The following is a 26,027-nucleotide window of genomic DNA, read 5'->3' on the forward strand; positions in this document are numbered from 1 at the left end:
GAATTCTTCTCCCCCATCCGTTCTTATTACTTTTATCTTTAAGTCAAAATAGTTCACAACTTGAAGTTTGAAAGTGTTAAAGATTGTAATGAAATCAGATTTTCTTATTAGAGGGAAAACCCAACAGTACTTACTATAATCATCAATAATGTTACAGGCGTAAGAAAAACCATTACATGAAAGTACAGGACAAGGTCCCCAAAGGTCCATGTGTAATAACTGCAGTTGTGAAGTAGACTCAGACTGAGAAAAAGAAAATGGGAGCTTATGAGATCCTCCTAAATGACAATCATTACAAACAAAAGGTTTAGTTGACAGACTATCTGAGAGCAAATGAGTAATTCTTTGCATGGACTGAAAAGATGGATGACCAAGTATCTTATGAAGTAGATGAGAAGACACTTTGATAGCAGAAAGAGTAGTGTATGTTGCTGAAGCATCAACATAAATAACAGTCGTTGTAAATGTTAAGTAAATAGGATATAGACCTTTGTCACTCTGTCCTGGGAAAATGTTCCTCCCAGATTTAAGATCATTCACAAAGAAGTTATCACCCTCAAATGTTATATTGTAGTTGTTGTCTTTTCTAAATTTATATACTGGGAGTAACTTATGTGATGCAGTAGATACACGTAATAATCTAGGTAGCTTGACAGAATTAGTGACCACGAATTTGGCAGAAGTACCTAAGTCTGATATTGGCATACCTTCTCCACTAGATGTAGTGATTTGCTCAGTGCCACTGTAAGATTGAAAATCTTGTAAATCTGAGGCTACTGATATAATGTGTGTTGTAGCTCCAGAGTCATAGTACCAGCGATTCTCACCAAGAACATTAGTAGTAGCCATCATGGCATGAATGTTGGATGGAATTGGACGACCTTGATATGCAAAATTCATGCGTTGGTTGCATTCTATAGCTGAGTGTCCAAATTTGAAACAGATTTGACAGGTATGTTTATGTGGTTTCATGTTGATTGAACCTCCAGTGAAGGTGAAGGAAATGGAGATGGATTAGGTGATTGAGTGAATGGATTTGTGGTGTAGGTTTTGTTAGGAAATAAAGATGCAGATGATGTAGTTGGATGGATGATAAGATCGAAACTGAGGTCTTGAATGAAACTGAGAATTAGATCTAAAATTGTTGTTTTGAGGAAAAGATCTGTGAGCTCTAAAAGCAGCAAAAGCTTTTGCTTCTTCAGAGTTATCAACATTTTTAGATCTCTCTGCTAGAACAATATCTTCATTCAACAAAAGATTATGCAGTTCTCCTAAGGTTACCTGTATAGATATAGAGAATGGTTACCTGTATAGATATAGAGAATGAATCAAAAGCAGAACTAAGACCATTAAGAACACCTACTCATTTCATATTCACAAATTGGTGATCCAACAACTGATAATGAATCGAAATTATTTTTGATTTCATTGAGATAATTGATCATAGTATTATTACCTTGCTTGATAGAGGAGAGCTTTGTTCTGAGTTGAATGATGTGTGTAGATGAGATTGCAGCAAATCTTTGTTCAAGATCGTCGGGTGTAGTAGGTCCAGCAACATATGAGATTACACTTTCTGAAATAGTTGACTGAATCCATAAGATGCGAGTTTGATCTTCTTCATTCCACTTGATCCACGCAGGATTTATAGTTTCTTCAGGAATATCATTTCTTTGTGCATATACAAACTTGTTTGGACACTATTTTGATCCATCAATGTAACCAAGAACGTCGTATCATTTGAATAAAGGAAGAAGAGCTTTCCAGGTAAGAAATTTATGATCTTGAAGTTTGGAAGGTACTATATTTGCAATAGTGTTTAGAGGTACCTTCGTAATACATGATTCCATGTCGAATTAAATGAGAAATTAGAGATTTTCAAAAGCTTTGGTTGGTTTAATGGCAGAAGCAAGAAAAAGATGATCAGATCCAGATCGGCTCTGATACCATAAAGAAACGAGCGGAGGAGAATGATTGTATTTTACAGTACTAAGAAAACAAGAGAGTACATGCCTTTATATAAGCAGGCATACAAAGACAGACTGTCACAGACAATTATACTAACGGAAAGTAAGGAACAGTACGGAGTCTAACAGAAGTTAACAGAAAGTTAGACACACCCATAGAATAGAGATGGGCAGACAATGAGTGAGAATATACTCATACTATCCTTCAACTTTTTACTCTCTTCAAAATTTGCTTTTCGCTTCACAGCTTTCTATGTAATAAAAGAGAATACATATGTGAACTTATCAATTAAGAACCTGGTAATGGACAATGGAAAACAAAAATTGAAAGCAAAAACTCACTTCTAGACGGAAACAACGGCCGAGTTTAATCTTCAGATCTGTACACTCACCAAAGAATTTTGCACAAGGATGTTCTACGTGACATTTTTGGAATTCTTCGATTATCTGCACAAAAGCATGTTAGTATCATGATCATCACCTTTTCACCAAAATTTTTTTCCTTTTAGAGCAAAATAACTAACCTCAGATTTCCAGGACCATAATGGATTACAAAAGTTCAGGAACTGTTTTTGCTTTCAGATAGAATGCTAAAGGAGGAAAACATAAATTATTGCGGGAAAAATCAGGCATAGAATTGAAGGTAAGATGCACAAGTGCACAAGTGAAGTTAAATACCTCTGCGCACATGGGGTGCAAGGAGGATGCGTACTTTTTCTTGAAAACAAATAAAAAACATAAAAACATGAAAAAAGATAAAAATTGTTATTTACCCATCTTTATTACTTCACTAGTAAAACTGCAAAACATACTGTAAATCCTAGATATTAGAAACTGAATACCCTTAAAGAGAAGATAGATGTAACCAAATGTGTCATGATTCAGAAGCAGTTGAAACGAAAAATAAGAGCAGTTTTGATGGGCAAGAGGAATTAGTGATTCACAAGTAAAAAGAGCCAGAGGAATAGAACTGGGAAGCAGTTGCGGTCAAAGGAGGATGCATACTTTTTCTTGAAAACAAATAAAACTTGTTACACTTGTTAACCCAGAAGGCATAATCTAAGTTTTTGCCATGTGATAGTGTAAAACTTGTTAACCCAGAAAGCATGATATGTGACTTGTATGCATGAAAGAATAAGGGAACGAACCTTGGCTTCACCTCTGGCAACTGACCAGAGTTATAATCTGAATGTAGTAGCTCAGCCATCTCACCCCGTGCAACCCGCCAACGAAGAAGTTAGAAAATGCTTACGTTCTCGAGCCTTTCGGCACAAAGCGTGAATATGTCATTCAAGGAAGCATAGGTCGCCAGGGTGTATTTGAATACCATGCTTGTACAAATAAATGTAGAATAATAAATCTCCAACCCGACCCTTCTAAATTAGGCCAGTGAATGAGCTATAACCAATGAGTTTAAGGCTCAGAAAATATGTTAACTTATGGTACATCAAACACTCAATTGAGTTATGCTGTTATCAGAGATGTACCGCAGCAAAATTTGGCCCTACAATATGTTAGACGTTTTGCGGTAATTTCGTTCCCACCACATACCGAGTATTACTAATTAGGTATATATAAGTATGAAAACAACCTTGCATAAAAGAAGCACCCTTTCCCCAGAAGACGAAGAGCAATAATTTTGCACTCTTTGAGAACATATCAGCAAAATAAACCCCTTTACATGTGACCTGACGACGGAGCTTCTGAAAGAACAATGCGTAATCCTGTTTAAAGGCAGAAAAAAGAATCTGGAATAGTTTTTTATTATACATTTTAGGTCGGCCTTATCATTTGACCCATTAATGGTTAGTCAACATGGTTTAGCTAAGATATTGCAACAGAAGACCATTTTCTTTCTCTATAAATTTATTTTGAAACCAAAATAATATCAGTTGAAATCTGAACAGGAAAACCATAAGAGTTACTTAGTAATAGAATCCCAGCCCAGCACGTAAACAGAAAGTTATGTTTGGCCTAAGTTTGAAGAATTGCAAACTTGGAATTTGTGGACAACAAGTGCGGTTCGCATTTACAAAGAGGAAAATCGTCACCTATATCCCATTAGCCTGTCCAAATCCATTTTTTATTCAAACATCACGTTTGGTTCCCATCATGCTCAGTTTAGGTACCATGTTATGAACTGGTGATACCAATGCTCAAGATTCGGTCAGGCCTGGATCAGTTTAACAAAGGGATTGTTGGATCCCATATCTAAGACCAAAAATGAACATCTACGGGTAGACTAACATTGCAGTTTTATACTCCCTCCATCCAAAGAAAATGGAAACTTTCACCTTTTTTAGGCAAAAATTAAAAAGTTATAGTATCATTTTCAGAGGATCGAGGTATTATCAAACATGCAGTGCTACTGCTATCACTCTGCAGTTTATATTGCAGTCTTATCATTGTGTACTAGTTCTACTTATCAATGCTCATATAACAAAGATGAGTTTAGGCTAGTTCAATTCATAGATAAGGAAAGTAGACACAGTTAAAAGGGTGTAAAGTTCATGCGGGAAGTGCAGAACTCGTCTTCCAGCAAACCAACCAAAATCACCAAAACCCTATATCCAACCCCAAAACATGACAGAATCATTAAAACAAAGAAAAAGGAAGAATCGAGATTTGACACCATTTCAAATGGAAAGATCCCTGCTAAAGACAATTTCTAAGAAAGAAATTAGGAAGAAGGGAAAACCGGAGAGAAGTAGTGGGATTAGTTTTGATCAGAGGTTTCTTATTTGTATGGGACAAAAATGGGGGATTAGTTTTGATTATCATCTCTGTAAAGTGAGAAGTGGGGTTAATTTTGTTGGAAAAGAGATAAGTTGGAGGTGTAACTGTTACGTGGGGCGAGAATCAATGAGAGAGCTCTATTTTCCAATACTCTCATCAGAGCTGTCCAGTCCAGATCAGCTTTTTATGAGGCCCGAATGAAGGAGATCGTATTTGTTTTCAAATATCATATTTGAAACCAAATACTCAATCCTCCTTCATTCAAGCCCCACCAACATCTGATGTGGACAACTCTGATGAGAGTATTGAAAAATAGAGTTCTCTCATTGATTGTCGTCCCACACCAGTAAACAATGAAGTTTACACTTTATTTACACCTCCATACCTGCCAAAAACCCACTAGACAACTACCCCAACCCACATACTACCTTTTGATTCCACTATGTTAGCAAAATACCTACCCCCACTTCTTCTCTATTCTACAAAGACCAAAATAGATCCAGGGGAGATCAAGAAGTTAAAATATAAGTTTCAGCATCTAGGACCGAGGTAGTATCAAACATGCAGTGCTATGACTTATCACACTACTAAAACTATCAAGTTGAGATATATTTACTGCCTAAAATTAAGACCCGAGATCCTCTAAATACTAATACTTTACATCGATATCTGGGAGGAATGAAGGAACTACCACACTAAAAGACTACTAAATTCACCACCATGAGAAATTAGAGGTTACTTTACAGATGAGGTTTGGATAGACTGCTAACTCTTATGCACATCATCGTTTATAGTTAAAGTTAACATGAATGAGATACCGCATACGAATTTGATACACATTGTAAATAAGACACCCTTGTGCAGCAGCTACCATGTATTGTAATATTAATAAAGATGAACAGAGGTTACTCAAAAAAAATTATGCACCCAAACATATCAAGTTTTCGTATTATTTCACCAATTTATTGGGAATTAATATTAACAAAATCAAAATGCTTAAAATGGACCATGGTACCTTTCCGTCTTGGTGCTTCTTCGGCTTCCCAAGTGGCACAACAACATCATCATCAAGTGCCTGGAACTCTGATGGATCTGGCGCTGTTGAACCAACCCCTTTTTGTGCTGCAACATACATTTCAGATAACATTATTAGTATGTCACAGTGCCAGCTTGAACCTTAACAGGCCAAGATCACTCACTCTGCAATTATTCATTGTTTAATCTAAATCGCAATTGTAAACACATTACTTTATAATGAAAGGATTGAATTTCACACGTTTCAACTTCCAACATTTAAACACATCAACAAGATACAACTATTAAAAAAGCATCAAACACAAAAAACTCCAAAGTTAGAAGTTCTCAAACTTAATCTCATGAAAAACCCTTCTAAGCTGAGACGAAAAGTGCGAGAAAGGTGCCTTTTGGCACTTAAGCACAATCTTATAATATCAATGATAGTAGTTAATAACATGCTAAGTGCTTGATAACAATAAAAGAGCACAAAAACTTTTAACTGTAACTATCTCATACTGCAACAGTGGTATTATCACATAGCTTGCTTAGCTGTTAGTCGATATCAAGGTGTCATAAAAATGGTGTTCCCAATAAACCAACTGCGGCACCAGTGTTCTACCACGATGGTGACATTTGATGTTGTCAGATCCAAAACATCAAACATCGACTGGTTCTATGGTGTAGTGGTTAGCACTCAGGACTTTGAATCCTGCGACCTGGGTTCGACTCCCGGTAGGACCTTTTTCTTTTTACTGTTTTTCTTTATCCTGTTTTGCCTTCTAATCAACAATCGCAGCATCTGCTTTTCTTCATTCTCTACACACAAAAACTCCTCACTCCTTCAACCCATCTCACCCATTCCGTTCACTACAATTGCATCGTTCAAATCTCCATTACTGCCATTACCTGCTGCTGATCCTGCTTCTACTACTCGTCCAAGTTCTTACACAAACTTCCAACTAAGACCCTCTCCAAATATGATTCTACAACTCCAGATCCAACACTAACAGTCCCATATCGTTCCATTCCTCATACGACCCAGAATCTGATGACGATGAAAAAGTTTCAAAAAAGAAGAACAAAACATGACATTAACAAGCAAACATCCGACAACCTATGACCCATTCAGCTAAATATATGACATCATCACACAGGTAACTGGACGCCATTAAAATGTTTAGATTGATATCATGCTGTAAGAACGGTTTTCCATTCAAATGCAACTGTGACAAACATGTATATGTCATACATTTTCTGCTAACCACACTAAAATCATAATTCGTGTTACTGTTAAGTATAAGTTCGTGTTGGAACTACTTACTACTATGTACTACCACACATCACCAATTTACAAAAACTTTACTGGCTCATAAACTTGCTACATTTAAACACATCAGCAGGATACAACTATTAGAAAAACATCAAACACAAAAAACTCCGAAGTTGGAAGTTCTCAAACTTAATTTCATGAAGACCCTTCTAAGTTTAAACGAAAAGTGCGAGAAAGGTGCCTTTTCTACAAACACATTCAACCATAACTATCTCATACTGCAACACTGACATCACCACATAGCTTGCTTGAAGCTGTTAGTTGTTGAGATCGATATCAAAGTGTCGTAAAAACAGTGTCTCCAATAAACCAACTGTGGTACCACGATGGTGATATTTGAAGTTGTCAGATCCAAAACACCTAACATCACAACTGGTTCTATGGTGTAGTGGTTAGCACTCAGGACTTTGAATCCTGCGACCTGGGTTTGACTCCCGGTAGGAACTTTTCCTTGTTTATTTATTTATTTTTATCTTGTTTTTCCTTCTATCTATAGCCTAGCCAAAGAGAGATTACTTCCTCTTCTAGCTTCCCATTTGTTGTTATTCTGGCAAGAAAACACAAAATCAATCAACAATCGCAGCAGCTGCTTTTCTCCATTCTAGTTCTTCTCTACACACAAAAATTCCTCGCTCCCTCATCGTTCAACCGATCTCACCCATTCCATTCACTACAGTTGTATCGCTCAAAGCTCCATTACTACCATTACCGGTTGCTGATCCTGCTTCTACTACTCGTCTAAGTTCTTACACAAACTTCCACTAAGATCCTCCAAATACGATTCTACAGCTCCAGATCCAACACTGGCAGTCACATATCATTCCATTCCTCATACAACTCGGGATCTGATGATGGCGAAGAAGTTTCGAACAAGAAGAACATAACAAGACATTGACAAGCAGACTTCCTCCAACTTTTGACCCATTCCGCTAAAAACATGCCATCATCACACAGGTTATTGGACGCCATTTAAATGCTCCGATATCATGCTATAAGAATGGTTTCCCTTCAAATGCAACTGTGACAAACATGTAGATGTCATACATTTTCTGTAAACCACACTAAAATCATAGTCCCAAAGTAAGTCGTCTATTCGTTCTTTTTAAGGTTACCAATTGTGTTAAGTATATGTTCTCGTTGGAACTACTTACTACTAAGTACTAGCACACATCACCAATTTACAAAAAAAAAAAAAAAAACTTACTGGCCCATAAACAGAAATAGAATTTCGCACGTTTTCAGCTTCCCACATTCAAACACATTAGCAGGATACAACTTCTAAAAAGACATCAAACAAGAAAAACTTCACAGATGGAAGTTCTCAAACTTAATCTCATGAAGAACCCTTCTAATTTTAGAAGGAAAGTGCGAGAAAGGTGCCATTTGGCATGTAAGCACAATCATATAATACATACTTCAGTTCTATTAGTTATTAACATGCTAAATGTTGATAACAATAAAAGAGCACAAACTATTTCATCCATAACAGCGACATCATCACATAGCTTGCTTGAAGCTGTTAGTTGTTAAGATCAATATCAAGGTGTCATAAAAATGGTGTTCCCAATAAATCAACTGTGGTACCAGAATGGTGACATTTGAAAATTGTCAGAATCTAAAACACCTAAAGTCACAACTGGTTCTATGGTGTAGTGGTTAGCACTCAGTACTTTGAATCCTGCTATAAGAAGGGTTTTTCTTCAAATACAACTATGACAAACATGTACACATATATTTTCTGTTAACCACACTAAGTTCATAATTAGTAAGTCGTATAAAAATACATCACAATGGACAACAAAAGTTACTGGCTCATAAACAAGGACTGAATTTCACAGGTTTCAACTTCCAACATTTAAATTTAAGTTTCTCCTCATTTTTACCTAGGTTAGTAACAGTGCATTATCCCTATGTCATCAATCTACTAATTTACCCCCTGTCAACAATGATCAAATTTCTCTAAGTTTCGACTTCCAACAAGTAAATGTATCAAACAAACACACCATTAAACACCATTAATTCCAGCTATAAATCTGAAGAAATTCGTACTTCAAGACCAAAAATAAATAATTTCTCCAAAAGCCCTAAAAACTGGTAATATCTCAGATCAGGTGACTTGCATAGATGATATCATCATAAAATTCCTCAAAAGTAAACACAATCTCATCATATATAACCTATAAGCCCTAAATTAACACAACTTACCCCAGGAAACAAAAAACTGAAAGCCCAAATTATTGTAAAACTACAAATGATAAAGAAAGGATGAAAAGGAAGGGAAGGGCGGGTACCACAATGGTTCTATGGTGTAGTGGTTAGCACTCAGGACTTTGAATCCTGCGACCTGGGTTCGACTCCCGGTAGGACCTCTTTCTTGTTTTTGATTTTGTTTCTGCTTCTAACGCAAAAATCAACAATGGCAACAGCTGCTTTTCTTTTATCTCGTTCTTCACTACACACCATAATTCCTCTCCCTCATTCTCCAATCCATCTCTCCCATTCACTTCACTCACTGAAAGCTCCCATTACTGCAATTACCTCCTGCTGCTACTACTCATCTAATTTCTACACAAACCTCTGCTCACACCCTCTCCAAACAAAATTCAACATCTCCAAATCCAACACTAACACACTCCTACATCGTTCCCTTCCCTATACGACTCAGAATCCAATGATGACGCGGATGTTTCAAACAAGAACAACAACAAGAAGAAGAAGAAAACACTGGCAAGCATAATTCCACCACCTTATGACCCATTCAGCAAAAAATATAACATCATCACACGGGTTGTTCGACGCTGTTAATTGTTCAGATTGATTCACCATTCTATAAAAAGGGGTTTTCCCTCGAAATACAGTGTGATAAAGTATTCATATCATATATTTCCTATTAACCACACTAATCACAATTCCAAGTCATCTGTTTCGTTCTTTTGAAGGTTACTAATTGTGTTATCTCTATGTTCTCCTTAAAACTACTTACAACTAATTACTAACACAGATTATCAATGTACTAAATATTTACCAGCACGCAAACAAGGATTCAACTTCTGAAGTTTCAACCTCCTACTTTGAAGCAAATTCACAGGATACAACTATTAAAAGCATCAAACACAAAAAACTCCCCAAGTTAGAAGTTCTCTCACTTATTCTCAGGGAACACCCTTCTAATCTGAGATGAGAAGCGCGACACAGGTGCCTTTTGACACGTAAGCCCAATCTCGTAATACATACTTCATTTCTAGTTAATGACATGCTAAGTGCTGACAACATTAAAAGCGCACAACCACTATCAAACATAACTATCCCATACTGCAAGAGTGACATCATTATGTAGCTTGTGGGAAGTAGCTAGTTGTTAAGATTGATATCAAGATGCCGTGGAAATGGTGTTCCCACTAAAATCAACAGTGACAAACTCGAATATACCATATATTTCCATTAGTCTTAAAGTTTCTATTTCAGTTACTTCTAAACTTGTTGTAGTCGTACTTTCCCATGTGGGATAAGACACATACTTGAGTTCTGATGACATGAATATTGAATACTACGATGAAACCGCAGATATACTTCCCGCCATAACTATCTAATACTCCAAATATTAACAACAATAATATCACCACGCCATGTAAACATATTTCCCTAAAAAATCAACTATACCATAAATTTCTCACTAACATCAGAACTTCCATCTTGATCACTTTTTGATTCTTGTTCAACCTAATTACTACTAATAACTCACACCACACAACAAGCAGTATTTACCAAACAAACCTGCTCGTAACTTCAATTTAAGTTCCTGCTTCGTTCTTATCAAGGTTACTAACAGTAATTGTATTGACCCTAAGTTCTCATACAACCCCTAATTGCTACTAACACGTGTCATCAATCTACTAAAATTTATCCCCTCACTTTTAACAATGATTGAAACTACTCAAGTTTCAACTTCCAGGTATAATTACCACAATCTATCTAATACATGTTCATAGTTCAAACACAAAATAACTCCCAAAAAAAAAAAATCATCCAAAAAAACCTTCAAAAATCAGATCAGGTAACACATATAGAGATGAAATTATAAGCAAGTAAACAAAATCTCACTAGATATAACCTAAACCCTAAATAAATACACAAACCTGGTACAAAAAAATTATTGTTAAAACTAGAAAGACTATATAAGAAAAACATACCGATCGGAAGAGGATAGAGCTCAATAGATCCACGTCTCCTTCCTAAATGAAAAAAAACAGTTTTGTGGGGAATGAGGGAAGAGCCTTCTTCTTCGGGACAGAAAGAAAAGGATAAGAGAAAATAGAAAAGAAGAATATTTTAGTGTATTTTGTTTTTATATTAATTTAACTTTCCCGGTGGAAACTTAAAAAAAGAAAATAGAAAAACGAAGAACATTTCACCGGAGTTCACGTGGAGTGATGTAAGGACATTCTAGTCCACACAATTTTATTATTATTATTTTTATTTTATTTTTTTGAGATATTTAAAATTTATCGCGAGTTATAACTCTAAAGGCGTAAAAAAGCTCCAAAAAATTTGATGAAACCAATTTCATTTGAACGGGGTTTTTATACCACAAGTTTAGTAACCTTGGATTTTTATGACTAGTTATGTTTCGTAAATGTAATTATCCGGCACTCAAAACTCACCATTACCACGGCCAAGACCGACGCCACCATGTCCTCCAGATGGGAGGGTGCGACAAGGTAGCAGTGGAGCTGAAGTGTTAGCGAAATTGTAAACCTTGATGAAATGAAAGTGTTTGTAAAACTAGTTACAGTTGATGATCAATAAGTGCAGGAACATAATTAGTATAATTTGTCATCCTTCAACAGCACAGCATAACACAGTTAAGTGGAACAAGTTTTCCAGAAAAGATTTAAGATAGAAAATCTCTTTAGCAAAAAGAAATCTCATTTTTCATAGTTAATGCCCGCTTATCCCAGGGGAAGAAAGCAATACAGCCAGCCAGTACTAGTATTTGTTCTGTCCAAGTTACGACAATAGTGTCTGTAGGAGGACAATCAAACAACTCTATAACGCTATAATCTCTGGTAACAAAATAACTGCAGTATAAATTTACGTCTTCTAGTTCAATTTAAATCTATATTCATCTATCAAGTTGTAGATACGTATAGACTAGCTCTCCTGTAGGGAAGACTTTGGATAAAGGTTGTGCTCGTCACTGTGAAACTTGAACTTCATTTCGTGAAAAATTCAAACAAACCTAACAGTCTTCTCTTCTGTCTATGATTTCGGTCATTGCTCTGCTTAGGCGGTTTCTTTTCTGTAAGCTTGCAACCTCTCCTTCAACTTTTTACTCTCTTCAAAATTTGCTTTTCGCTTCACAGCTTTCTATGTAATAAAAGAGAATAATAAATATGTGAGCTTCTCAATTAAGAACCTGGTAATGGACAATGGAAAACAAAAACTCACTTCTTGACGGAAACAACGATCAAGTTTAATCTTCAAATCTGTACACTCGCCAAAGAATTTCGCATAAGGATGTTCTATGTGACATTTTTGGAATTCTTCGATTATCTGCGTAAAAGCATGCCAGTATTATCATGTTCTTCACCTTTTTACCATTTTTTCTCTCCTTTTAGAACAAAAACAATTAACTCGGATCTCCAAGACCATAACGTCTCACAAAAACTCAGGAACTGTTTTGCTTTCAGATAGAATACGAAAAGGAGGGAAACATAAACTCAGGAACTGTTTTGCTTTCAGATAGAATACGAAAAGGAGGGAAACATATATTATTGCGGGAGACATCAGGCATAGAATTTAAAGTAAGATGCACAAAGTTGTTCTCAGCTAATAAGGGAAGGATGAAGTCAACTACCTCCGTGCACATTGGGTGCCTATGCAAGGTCAAAGGAGGATGCATAATTTTCCTGGGAAAAAACTGGTTACACCGGAAAACATGAAAGCAAAAAAAAAATTGTTATTTACCTATTTTTTATACTTCACTAGTAAAACTGCAGAACATACTGTAAATGCTAAATATTAGAAACTGAATACCCTTAAAGAGAAAATAGACGTAACCATCATGATTCAGAAGCAGTTGAAACGAAAAATAAGAGCAATTTTGACCGGCAAGAGGAACTAGTGATTTACCAGTAAAAAGAGATAGAGGAATAGAACTGGGAAACATTCAACTTTATGCTTTGTGACAGCAGAGATCCATGAATTAATCTAACAAGCATTCAAATGATTCGAACTCCGAAACCAGTGGAGAGAATCTTTGAGAAATTGTGAAGAAGCAACGTTCTATCTAAGAAATCCATATATCAGTAATGGTCTCTGAAGAATTGTCCAAGTCAGAGAATTGAAAATCAAGGGTAGGAATAGAGGTCCAAATGTGACTCCAATGCTTAGATAGTAAGCTAGTACGAGCAACACACTTGATATCAAGAAAGGCAAGGATATGATGAAAAAGTGAGTCAGGTAATAAACTGATCCCATCTTCTTCTGCCCCACTTATGCTGTTCTGTCCCTTCAGTAACTTCCCTTTTGTCAAATCCATGGTCTTAAAAGCAAAACAGATGCCGAGAAAAAGCTCAAACTAGAGAACATTAAAGAGAAGAAAAATAAGACTGTCAAAAAAGGATACATCATGTATTAGGATTTTTACATTCAGGAAAAAAAGAAGGGTCCTGACTCCTGCTAATTAACAATATAACACTAAGACTTCAGTCACCAGTTGGACTTCCTCTCAAGTACTAAAAATTGCTGGTTACACAATACCCTCCCCATCATGATTCATGACCAATGCATATATTATTTGTCGTGATATATACTCTCAGGTTGATGCTACATTGCTGATAATGATTGAACCATCGTCATTTCTTAACGAAGGTGATGCTTAGTTTAACTGTAATCAGTTTGTGTTTGAACAGGGTAGTCATTCTTGTCCTGTTATCTAGTTAAGAATATACATAAATTAGTATTAACTGCCGCTCTCTTCTTCACCTAACTAGCACTGGTTTAAATTCCCCTGGGCATCCTTTCCTATTCCATTGCTCTCCCTAATTGTTATTAGAAAGTAGAATTAAGGTATGGGATAATACATTCTCTGTAACAAAACACAAGCACACCGGAGCAAGACAAATTTTAAGAACAGGGTTCCAATGAATCTCAATTCAAATCTACTTATCTAATAATTAGGGTTTTAAAGCAGACGGAAGACAAATTTTGATGCTAAAATTGGATGTTACCATACCAGTGAGTGATGTTGAACTGCTTTGATGGACTTCCGGAGACTTGATTTCGGATCTCTATCGACTTGATCAGTTTTGGGGGTTTCTACAGAGAGAGCGAGAGAGTTGAGAAGAGCTCAGGGGAAAAGGAAAAAAAAAAAAACAATACCACTCGTTTCTTGAGAAGTCGGTACTCTTTAAACCTTAGCTTACATCTGTCTGATTTTTTTTTCTTTTTTTTATTTTGTTGTTGTTGTTGTTGTTGAATGAATCGATTTATATTAATAACATCCTGTTAAAGGGGCGGCATGTTCCATTGGAGGGGCGGCAAGGGTGATAGCAATGTCCCTCTTATTAGTTAGGGGATGTCTTATATGGGATGTAAATTGACCAGATTACCCTACTCTTATTTTTAACCTAATGGAATCAGAAAAACCAAAACATTTTTTTTGATTTTTTTCATCTTCTCTTCTCTTCTCCTCCTCCATTAAAATTGAAATTTTCATCGTCTTCGATTAATCAGCGATTTGAAAAATTGATAATCATTGATTGAAAACTATATTTCCAAAAGACCCGGTTAGAGTTTTGTTTATTGTGTTTGATTTAAGTTAGTTTTGTATCAAAAATTAGGGTTTTGGATCAAAATTGAAATTGAAATTTCTGTGTTGCATGTGAGTTACGGTTCGTAATAACTCCAATTGGAACCGTAACTATAGATTTGGTTGATGTTACGGTTCATTTAACTCAAATACCAACCGTAAGTTCTTGATTTTGAGATAAAATATTCAGTTACAAATTTTGTTTCCAACCGTAAATTACTTACGGTTGGTCTCGCTACTTACGTTACGAACCGTAAGTCGTCCTGGATGTTTCATTTTCTTTTTACGTACGGTTTGTAATTGCATCACTGTTACCAACCGTATTTGAGTTACGACTTGTAACTCAAATAACCTTACCAACCGTAGGTTAGTTACGGTTGATCTCGATTCATTAGTTACCAACCGTAATTTGTTACGGTTGCTATATGTTGTCATTCTACCAACCGTAACTGGTATTACGATTGGGTTTTCCCCAAATTGAACCAGTTACGGTTGGTATTCGATACTTTTGGAACCGTAACTGAGAGTTACGGTTGGTAACGAGCTAAATTCCAACCGTAAGTTCTTCTGAAATTTTAAAAGTTTCGATTTTTTTTACGTACTTTAGATAATTTTGAGCGACAAAAAGCTAATGGGAACTAATTTAGAGATTCACCCATCTCAAATTTGTCACTGGAATCACTCATTTTGGTTGAGTGAATCAAAATCTAGGGTTTCACAAAAATGTCTTTTTACTTCTCATCACAACTTTTTTTTTCAACTCTAAAAATCTGATTTTAGAGTTATTATAAGTGAAAATTAATTATCGACACTAATCTTGATTATCAACACTAATCTTGATTATTAATAATAAGGGTTAATTAGTCATTTCCATATTTTTTTGATAAGGGGTGGCATGAATTACCATGTAATGACCTTTTTGTCTTATTAGGTTGCCGCCCCTCTAATGGATCATGCCGCCCCTTTAACAGGATTGATTAATAAACCGGCTAAGTGACTAGGACTAGATCATTAAAGGTTGCTCTAGGCAGGGATATATCTCTAAAATCAGCCCAAATCACCATCATGATAAGAGATACAGGAGGAATAAAATTGAAAACTTTGAGAAAAGCAGGGCTCGTTTTTGTTGCCTCGTTAAAAACTTTGTCAAGGAAAACCCATTGTAGTCAACCCTTGGCTAAGGAAAAGAGTGCAACGCAAAGATTCCATAAAGGTATAACAAAACTACCTAAAAAGATAAAATTACATTTATAATTCCTCAAAATCATTGAAAATCTTCGTTCTCCATAGGTACCCAATGAGTTGTCTTCTAATGATGGTCGAATGTATGTCGCCACAAGCAAGTTGCGGAAGATGAGCGTCTTCACTCGTGATAATACTATCAATGTATGGTCCTGAGCCCTTCTATCAATAGCAAGACTAACAGAAGTGTCACGGTGGCTTGTACAAGATAATAAATTCGTCCTTGGCGATTGAAAATGCAATTTTAGGCTTTTTTGCAATCAAGAACTTATAAAATGAGAAATGTATCTCCAAAGAAATACAAGTAGAAAAGTCACGATTTATAAAATCGGACCAAGACAATACATAACCAACATTGATTTTAACATCACGTTGTTTCACATGATCATTCATATTTTCTTGAAAATAAGAATTATCAATGACTATGCTAAATACAAATATGATACTCACTGAAAAACAAAGCATTAAGACAAAATAAAAATACAACAGATTAGCAGAAAACCATGTATAAGAACACAGGATTATAAAACCCTTAACTATTGATTTTGTTTTATTAAGTAGATCTAAGATCCCTAAGCTAAAAAACCAACTGATAATTTAATAACAATCTAAACAAACTCTCAATATTATGCCAAGATACTACTCTATAACGTAGAAACCGGAAGTAACAAACTATTGAATTTAAACAAAACCAAATAATCTTAAAAAGTTTAAAAAAAAATAAAAAGAATAATAATGGCCCCTGTATAGCCCAAAATCTAATCTTGTTCAAAGTTTTTTTGCTAATGAACTTGGAATGGAGTCATCTTGTGTCTTAGTTCTGACCACTTCTACGATGATTAAAAAAGCAAAATACAAACAAGAGTAAAAAGCAACAAGAAGAACTTTTTTTGGAATACATCACATAATTAGTGGCTAAATAGTGATCCACCCGTACAATACTAAATAGCTAGGGAAATAAAAGTTAAAACGAACACAAATAACATAAAAACAAAGTGATTACCAAAAGAGAAGAAAGTAGGAGTAGAAAGGTAGTGAGTGGAAGAAGATTATTTACTTTAAACATAACTTAAATTTTGATCACCTCATAGTATGGGATAAAATCATATACAATTAGCTAAATACAACTAATATGTGGGCTAAACATAAAATTTAACCTAAGTTTCCATACTAAAAAAAATTTACCCAAAAATTAGGGACGGGCTATAACCTCCTTTAGCTCCTTGCTAGGCCCGTCCCTAGATAAGAGAGATGAACTTGGCAATGCGAGATTCAAGCTTTGTCTCTCGTGGTTGAACTGAAGAGTCCTTGAGCTCCTCAGGGGACTGAAATTATCATAATAAAAATAAAAATCAGAGTGCCTAACTGAGATTGTAAATTTAACGAATGAATGATACTCGAGCATAAATAAATAAACTCACAGATGATTCGTTTTCTGTTTCTTTGTAATCCATTTCCAACCAAGTATAGAATTTAGGGTGAGAAACAAAATTCTTGCGATCAGACCAGTGATTTCTTGTCTTGTCGTAAAACCTTTGTTGGAACTCATACATAGCCCAATGTTTTGCATTTGTTGCACATGTATATGGTTCCTGTAACTTGGTCTTTCCTTCAACTCCAACTCGACCCCATCTGGTGAACACCATGTAAGCTCCACCACAGTCCGACTCTGCATATTATAATTTGATTCTCACCGGTGCAACAAAAAAAAAAAGACAAAAAGTAGGCAATAATAATGATAAGAAATTATACCAAGAGCTTGAATCACGTAGAACTTATTATTATTAGACGAGACATTTGTTTGGTTCAATATTGCATCATAGATTGTATCTCCATATAATTAGGACAAACAAAAGTACATCCAGTAAAAAAATTGGTACCGACGTATTTCGAACTCAGACTTTTTAATATTATAAAGTAACCATATATATATTATATAACAAAAAGTGGCTGAAGTCAACTTACATCCTCCAGTACATGGTAGTTTTCCTTGAATATGTCAGAGAGATACTGATCCAAAACTGCACCACCTTTCTTGGTGATTTTAACCAACTTTTTCAAACTATCATCCAAGGCTTTAGAGCAAAGGGCTGTTGACATGCATGATTTATTTAGTAATTTCCACAGCGAAATCAACAAATATAATGTATCAAATATATAACATAATGAAGAATAATACCTCGATTGATCGAAATTGATCCCCTTTGTAAATCTCTCATAATGCTTTTTCTTTGCCAAAAGACCGCGAATTGAAGAGGACGCTTGTTCTCGTAACTCGCGAGCTCCCCATTCCACGGAGCGTCTCAGCATCAACATCATCTTTCTTAAGTTTTTCAAAAAGATGTTTTTCCTTTTAATTCAAGTTTTTCGCAATTGACTAATAAAATAAAAAAAAAAAAAAGACTCAACTAGGCAATTAAAACACATATATAAATCGGGAGAAAAGAAAACATAAGACCCAAACTCCGTAATGAGAGGGTAGGTGGAATTAACCAAATTCGAGTTGACCATGATTAATAAAGTTAGTACCAGTTTTGCTAGGATTGGTATCAGTCCATATAAAACAAGGGGAAATTAGGGGGAGACCCAAAAAAATAATATTCTCGTTCTCAGGCCCACAATTAATTTTGTATACCGTGACACCCATAATTATATGAAATTATTATATGAATCAATACATAACTGGTTATGCATACTATCTTTTCAGGCATAACTCGTTATGCATACTATCTTTTTCAGGGGTATAATTGGCAGCGCAACTTGGACATAACATATCTAAAAATCCGCGCCTTAGAATTTTACAAATTTTATATCGTTGGAAATATTTTTAAAAGAGCTACGCAACGAGTACAAACAAGAATATCAAATTTTTGTTTTTAACGAAAAAATCGGAGGTGATCCTCATTTTAGGGAAATTTTTTGAAAACTTGATACTTAACCATGCAGTCACCAAAAACGATGCATAACACATTCTGCAGGCGCATAACGAATTATGCAACCATTTTTTCGACTACATAACAAGTTATGTATCTGCATAACAAAGTTATGCATCTATAACAAGTTATGTAACCATTGTTTTGGTTGATTTTAGCCGTACATATAAAAAATTGATGCATAATGCAGTATGCATCCATATTTACGGATGCATATCAGGTTATGCATCTATTTTCTCGATGCATAATGCATTATGTAGCCATATTTTCGGACGCATAACAGGTTATGCAGGGTTCTGGACTGCATAACAAGTTATGCAACAAATTTTGTAGATGCATAACAAGTTATGCATCCATTTTCACGAATGCATAACATGTTATGCAGATAGTTTCTCGACTGAATGACATGTTATGCAGTCATAACCACATCATCATCTTCTTTCATGCTTCATTAACTCCCACGCAAACCATTATCTTTCAGTTATTCGGGGGCTCTTGGTCAAAATCATGTATTTACACCATCATCTTCTTTCATGTATTTACACCATCATCTACAATTAAACCTGCATAACAGGTTATGCAGGTTTTCTGGACTGCATAACAAGTTATGCAACAAATTTTGTAGATGCATAACAGGTTATGCATCCATTTTCACGAATGCATAACATGTTATGCAGACAGTTTCTCGACTGAATGACATGTTATGTTGTCATAACCACATCATCATCTTCTTTCATGTTTCATTAACTCCCACGCAAACCATTATCTTTCAGTTATTTGGGGGCTCTTGGTCAAAATCATGTATTTACACCATCATCTTCTTTCATGTATTTACACCATCATCTGCAATTAAACCTTCTTCACAACTCATCCAGTATTGCTTACTCCAACTCAATTCACGGCTGAGAGTTTCATAAAAATCTGAAATTCATTTCAAAATCTTCATTGAAAACAAGTTTTGATCATAAATCTATGATGACCAAACCGTGTTCTACAAACCCATTTAGGGATTTTTGATGCTACCATTAATAACATTAGTGAATTTAAATTGTAATGAAGAGAATCGGTAGTAAGAGTGTTCGTCGTTAATTCGAAGAAGAAGACGATTTGGTGCTGCTGTTGAGATCAATCGAATTTAGGCATGAATTTGTTCTCGAAATCAGTCGAATCTCTCCCTTTTTCTGAGATCTAGGTATAGTGGAGAAGAAGAAGAAAAAAAAGAGACGACGACGAAGAAGAAGAAGAAAAAAAAAGACAAAAATAGAATTTTATATATTTTGGGTTTGAAAATAATTTTCTTCCAGAATTTGGGTGCGCGCCTGTAGTTTTGGGAGCGTGGGTTTCACAGTAGAAACATCAGGGAGACCCATTCTCCCTGTAGTTTTCACATAAAACAACACAATTCAGGCCATTAAATCTTTAGGTTTTAGTACCAGCCCGTGGGCATTGAGGTCAGGTATGGGAGTGACAACGTAATAATCCGACAATCAAAATCCTCCACCACCACCACCACCACCATGTCTACACCTACGACCACCACCACCATGTCTACCCCTACGACCACCATGAATGGGGAGGGACATGCTTGTTGTGGTAGAAGTGGAGTTCGAGTGAACCATAACGGTTTTGTAAAAAGAAACCTTATTTGTCCAAATTATTACAACAATGCAGAATATAATATTGTCGGGAAGATTTTGGATTCGAAACTTGAATTTCATTCAGTGGAATTTCAAAAAAAAACCCAACAGTCTGTACTTTCAACCTTCTACATACGGTGATAGATGAATATAAACTATACTAAAAAAGATTGAGTAATTACTTTCCATCCTTAAAAATGCCAGTGCAACGAATTAGAGAGATAAAGTACATTTTCTAGGTAATCCATATCAATGGCAGCGGTAAGGCAATTCAAGACCAAAAAAAAAAACCTTCAAAATATATGAACTCTTCAAACACCAGTGAGTACTCCAAAAGCAGAACAAGAAACTTTACTGTATATATTTCCCACCTAAAATTAAAAAAACTTCAGAATTCAGATCCTCGAAAGACTAGCACTTATCAACGTTATTTGGGAGGAAAGAAGAAACTACCAAACGTGGTGGGGGTGGGGGACTACTAACTTTACCATCATGAGAAATGAGAGGTTTCTTTACAGATTAGTTTGGGATACACTGCTGATTGTTCTGCACATCTCTACCGTCTACCGTGGTTGAAGTTAACATAAATGAGATACCGCATTCGAATCTGATCCACATTGTAGACTATATACTCATTGTACAGCAGGCTACCCTGTATTGTAAAAATATAAAGGATGAATAGAGGATTATCCAGAGTTCTGTACTCCCTTGAACGAATTTTAATTTTTACAAAATGCTTAAAATGAGAGCATGGTACCTTTCGACCGCGTTGCTCCTTAGGCGTCCCAAGGGGCACTACAACACCATCATCAAGTGCCTGAGACTCTGATGGATCCGGAGCTGTTGAACCAACCCCTTTTGTGCTGCAACAAATATTTCACATAAAAAGTATTAATAGTCACAACGACAGCTTGAACCGGCCAAGATCACTCACTATACAGTTGTTCAATTGTTTATTCCAAATCACAACTGCACATTTTTTGCATATTGAAAGGGCATATTCTAAGTTTCTGCTGCCATACTCGTCAACCCAGAAAGCATAAAAAGATATGTGAATGGTATACATGAAAGAATAACGAACGAACCTTAGCTTCCCCGCTGGCAACTTATCAGCATTATAATCTGAATGTAGTAGCTCAGCCATCTCACCCAATGCAACCTGCCGACAAGAAAGTTAGAAAATGCTTACGTTCTCAAGCCAGCCAGGGTGTTTTAGGGTACAAATGTGGGATACAAAATCTTCAACCTGACCTTTCTAAATTAGGCCAGTGAATGACCTATACATTACCAGCATTATATTAATTGCACCAAGTAAGTTTTGAGAACCAAGTGAATTATGAACTCATCACAACCTTATAATTTGCAGCTTAAGGAATCAAAGCCAATAGCAAGGTAAAAATTTATCAGAGCCGTGATTTTAGTTCGACCAGAACATATTTTTATAACCTATAAGTTTAAGAAAAAATGTATACTTATGGTAAATCAAACACTCAAATTCAGGTATGCTGTTAGCAGCATGTTCTGTGGCAAAATTTGGCCTGGCCCTACAATACGTTTGATGTTTATGTAATTTTACTCAAACCAAAGATCAAGTATTGATAAGGTATAAGCAAGAAAACAACCTCACATAAAAGAAGCACTCCTGCCCCAGAAGACGAGTAGCAATAATTTGCACTTTTTGAGAACATATCAGCAAAATAAACCCCTTTACCGAACATGTAACCTGTTGACGGGGCTTCTGGAGGAGCAATGCGTAATCCTGTTTTAATTTAAAGCAGAATGTGGAAGATTTTAGTATATTTTCTAGGTTAGCCTTACCATCTGACCTTGATAAAACCCACTAATGGTTGGTTAATATCCGTTGAAATCTTGAACAGGAAAAAGCATAAGAATAAATCTTGAACAGGAAAAAGCATAAGAATACCTTGTGATAGGATTCCAGTCCAGTTAGTAAGTCGAGAACCATGCCACAAAAGCATTCTGTTTTTGGTGCTAGAGAACTGCACAGAGAGATAAGGTGGGGTGTACGAGCAAATGAGTTTCCACATACAATCATAAAACCAATCCAAACATTTCAGAAGTTCACTTGGGAAGAATGACATGTACCTTTCTGAAACGTTCATCTTCACACTTCCTAGATACCCTAAATAACTGTACTATATCAACAGTATAATGTGAATGTGTTTTTGCATGAGTGTTCTTCATATACTTCTCTATCTGCACCCAAAGTTCAGGTTCCAATTTAAAAATAAATACTATCTGTAGAGCTTACACAATGCTGAAATGGAACAGACAGATTTTTACCACAGAGTATTCCTTTGAATCAGCATCAATTGCTTTCAATTCGCACTGCAGGCGATTGTAATGAGTGTATAGTGGATCTTCCTGTTCAATGGACAAAAACACAAAATCAGATTATCGCATATGCACCAGTAGTGCAATGAATGTCTATTCATTCTGATACAAGGGGCTGCATATAAATCGTGCAAACCAGTAAATCGGTAATGAGAAACAACGAGAAGAAAGAGACCTGCATGTCATCGTCATCCTTTAACAACTTAGTTGCAAGCTCAATTTCACCTAGGGCTTCAACCTTTATGAACACAAAGACGATTGTTGATTCAAAGTGGAAGTCAATTAATAGCTCAAATAAACAATAAATATCAACAAGTTCATAGCATATGTATAAGAAAAAACTCATTACCATTTCTATCTTCTTTTTCAGTAACTGCGGTGTGTCGATAATAAACTCCCCTGCCATTATATACATTCTACAATATGTAATTATCATTTAACAGTAATAAAAATGGCCAGCAGCCAAGAAAGATCATATCCAGTAAAAAAGTGTAGCCACATTATGAAATGATGATAGAAATTTTGGAACACAAAAGCATCAAATTTTGGAATATAAAACCATATATTGCAGCATGTAATATGAGGGATAACAGTATCTGGCCAAAAGGAAACTTACGCATCTTTCTGAAACCAAAGTCATGAGGGATAACAGAGTAGAAAGCTCTGCAACGAAACAACCAGAGAATAATGAAAAGTAAAAGATTAACAATAAGTCAGTAACTGACAGTCAACGTTATTCAGCAAATGCACATTCAGAACCTTGAAAGTAAGCCCAATGCTTACCCAGTCAATTGCTCAAGTGTTTGCCTATCATGTTTGGCAGTGATGGCTTCAGAAATTTCCTTCAAGACATTATATCCCTGCAAGAGTTCAAATCGAGAAGGTTAAACAAAAGAAGGAAAAAAAAGGCAGACATGTGAGATCATAGTTTGAGTTAGACAACTTTTTCTGTATATTGTTCAGTAATTAATCAAACGGCATACCTTCGAAATGGTTGATTTGCTCAGCTTACCAAGAGGCAACTTTTCAGCATTGTATCCTGAAAGTTACGAAAGTTGGTACAAATATGCACAGGAAAACAAAAGACTATAAGCACTAACAAGGTGGACAAGCAGAACATAAGGCGTATATCATGATATGATACAATGATTAGGTTATGAGTTGGTCGTTTAGAGGTAAACATTACTAACCTATTTCAATCATCTGTTGCTGCATCATACTGACATTACAAATAAGAGAGATAAACTTAGCGATGCGAGATTCCAGTTTTGTTTCTCGCGGTTGAACTGAAGAGTCTTTGGGCTTCTTTGGAACCTTTGGAACCTGAAATAATCAAAAGGGAGTACCTGAGATTCTTGAACTTGGAAATCTAAAACATATGCTGGTTGATGAATTCAAGAGCATAAACAAACCCAAGAGCAACAATGGAAGAACATAAATAAACTTACAACTGATTTATTTTCTGTTTCTTCGTAATCCATTTCCAACCAAGTGTAGAGTTTCGGGTGACAAACAAAATTTTGGCGCTCAGACCACAGATTTTTTGTCTTGGCGTAAAATCTTTCTTCGAATTCATGAATAGCTTCATCTCTGGAGGTGAAAGGTCCCTGTAACTTATTCTGGCCTTTAACTCCAACTCGACCCCATCTAGTGAAAACCATGAAACCTCCACCACCGTCTGATTCTGCATTAGTTTATAATAGCACATATAAAGTTGGGGAAAAGATTTATACCACATTCATCAGACTTGATTCTGCCCAGTACACAAAAACAGACGTTTGGAAGACGGGAACTGGAACAAGAGAAATAAACGAGGATGGAGCAGAAGAAGAAACTATACCAAGAGCTTGAATCATGTAAAACTTATTATTATTATCCGAGAGATTTGTTTGGTTCAACATTGCATCATAGATTTCACCTCCCTGTATAAATATGAAGCAAAACAATTTTGAAGCCATAAGTAAATATGAACCAACAGTACGTGTTTACTAAGACATCACGGGAAAAAAATACCCCATGCACCATATCAAACAATGACTTCCAACAATAAAGAACTGCAATTGGATTACTTACATGCTCCAATACATGGTAGTTTGTCTTATATTGGTCAGGTAGATGCTGATCCATAATCGCAGCACCTTTCTTGGTGGCTTTAACCAACTTTTCCTCTTTCACCTCACTCACTTCTCCTTTATCTACAGCCATCACCATATTCATAAATTAAGAAATCCCCAAGTTTGATCCAAAAAACACACACGCAAAATTGACATTGATTTTGAGTCAATTCAATGTATGACACACACAACATTGTTAAATCAAATTGCAATCCATCTTTCTATACCTAAGCAAACACAGCCCCAATTTCATATCCACAACGAAATCAACAAACATCGAATAAAAAATTGAAACAATACCTTGAGTAATCGAACCCGAGTCCTTCTGTAAATCAGCACAAAGTCTCTCGAAAAGTTCTTTCTTAGACCCTTTAGCCAAAACCCCACGAATTGAAGCTTGTTCTCGCAACTCACGAACCCCCATTCCACGAAGGGTCTCAATATCAACAATAGCACCATCTTCTTCTTCGTCTTTGATCTTTCCATCAGTGGAAGCAGTAACCAGATCATCGTCATCATCTTGAGAATCCCTACGTCTCTTTCTACTACTTCTCTTATTACCAACTGAATCATCAGCTTTAGATGATTGTGCTTTTGATTCTTCAAGCAGCGCTGCTGCTAATCTCTCAACCTAACAAAAACAAAAGGGTAAAAAATAAGAAAAAATTCAAAAAAATCCAAAAAAATCCAAAAAATCCGTGAAAATCCTTTTGCATACCAGTTTAGGTTTAGTGCCGGAAGCATCTAAGACACGTTTGGTGAGTTCAGCTCTGAGTTCATCTACTTTGAGCTTGCTCGCCATGGCTCACTCTTCTTCTCTTCCCTTCCCTTCTGTGTGTCTGTGTTCAATGGAGAGAGAATGACGGAGAAGGGTTTTCAAGTT

General features: G+C 35.8%; 2 protein-coding genes, 1 long non-coding RNA gene and 3 other non-coding genes across 13 annotated transcripts; 3 read left to right on the forward strand and 3 right to left on the reverse strand.

The window, feature by feature from the left end:
- Positions 1 to 1,963: 1,963 nt before the first annotated feature.
- LOC113345446 lies at positions 1,964 to 11,380 on the reverse strand. Of its 5 annotated transcripts, XR_003358173.1 has the most exons (5): positions 11,241 to 11,380; positions 2,646 to 5,825; positions 2,492 to 2,557; positions 2,310 to 2,414; positions 1,964 to 2,218 (listed from the first exon to the last, which is right to left on the reverse strand). It is a non-coding gene; the product is annotated as an uncharacterized LOC113345446 (long non-coding RNA). The 5 variants fall into 5 exon arrangements; XR_003358171.1 differs by having other exon boundaries at positions 2,310 to 3,670; positions 5,719 to 5,825; XR_003358172.1 differs by having other exon boundaries at positions 2,310 to 3,691; positions 5,719 to 5,825.
- On the forward strand, positions 6,390 to 6,461 carry TRNAQ-UUG. The gene has a single exon. It is a non-coding gene; the product is annotated as a tRNA-Gln (tRNA).
- TRNAQ-UUG lies at positions 7,425 to 7,496 on the forward strand. The gene has a single exon. It is a non-coding gene; the product is annotated as a tRNA-Gln (tRNA).
- TRNAQ-UUG lies at positions 9,348 to 9,419 on the forward strand. The gene has a single exon. It is a non-coding gene; the product is annotated as a tRNA-Gln (tRNA).
- A 560-nt stretch (positions 11,381 to 11,940) lies between the features above and the next one.
- LOC113345444 (COX assembly mitochondrial protein 2 homolog) lies at positions 11,941 to 14,476 on the reverse strand. 2 transcript variants are annotated; one of them, XM_026589222.1, is made up of 4 exons: positions 14,288 to 14,476; positions 12,908 to 12,970; positions 12,499 to 12,603; positions 11,941 to 12,417 (listed from the first exon to the last, which is right to left on the reverse strand). In XM_026589222.1, the coding sequence occupies exons 2-4, from the start codon at positions 12,950 to 12,952 to the stop codon at positions 12,334 to 12,336; spliced, it is 234 nt and encodes a 77-aa protein (XP_026445007.1). In that variant the 5' UTR covers positions 12,953 to 12,970; positions 14,288 to 14,476; the 3' UTR covers positions 11,941 to 12,333. The 2 variants fall into 2 exon arrangements, with proteins under 2 accessions (XP_026445007.1, XP_026445008.1); XM_026589223.1 differs by lacking the exon at positions 14,288 to 14,476 and adding an exon at positions 13,183 to 14,280.
- A 6,260-nt stretch (positions 14,477 to 20,736) lies between these two features.
- LOC113345611 (poly [ADP-ribose] polymerase 2-like) lies at positions 20,737 to 26,027 on the reverse strand. Of its 3 annotated transcripts, none has more exons than XR_003358215.1 (19): positions 25,863 to 26,027; positions 25,445 to 25,775; positions 25,104 to 25,225; positions 24,871 to 24,952; positions 24,479 to 24,714; positions 24,221 to 24,353; positions 24,014 to 24,069; positions 23,814 to 23,890; positions 23,647 to 23,693; positions 23,380 to 23,429; positions 23,206 to 23,268; positions 22,980 to 23,060; positions 22,782 to 22,892; positions 22,600 to 22,675; positions 22,298 to 22,434; positions 21,761 to 21,834; positions 21,433 to 21,538; positions 21,164 to 21,327; positions 20,737 to 21,046 (listed from the first exon to the last, which is right to left on the reverse strand). XR_003358215.1 is itself a non-coding variant. In XM_026589379.1 (18 exons), the coding sequence occupies exons 1-18, from the start codon at positions 25,944 to 25,946 to the stop codon at positions 21,232 to 21,234; spliced, it is 1,962 nt and encodes a 653-aa protein (XP_026445164.1). In that variant the 5' UTR covers positions 25,947 to 26,027; the 3' UTR covers positions 20,846 to 21,231. The 3 variants fall into 3 exon arrangements, 1 of the variants encoding a protein (XP_026445164.1); XR_003358216.1 differs by having other exon boundaries at positions 20,846 to 21,046; positions 21,159 to 21,327; XM_026589379.1 differs by having other exon boundaries at positions 20,846 to 21,327.

Source organism: Papaver somniferum, unplaced genomic scaffold (assembly GCF_003573695.1).
Source record: "Papaver somniferum cultivar HN1 unplaced genomic scaffold, ASM357369v1 unplaced-scaffold_81, whole genome shotgun sequence".
NCBI classification, from domain to species: domain Eukaryota; kingdom Viridiplantae; phylum Streptophyta; class Magnoliopsida; order Ranunculales; family Papaveraceae; genus Papaver; species Papaver somniferum.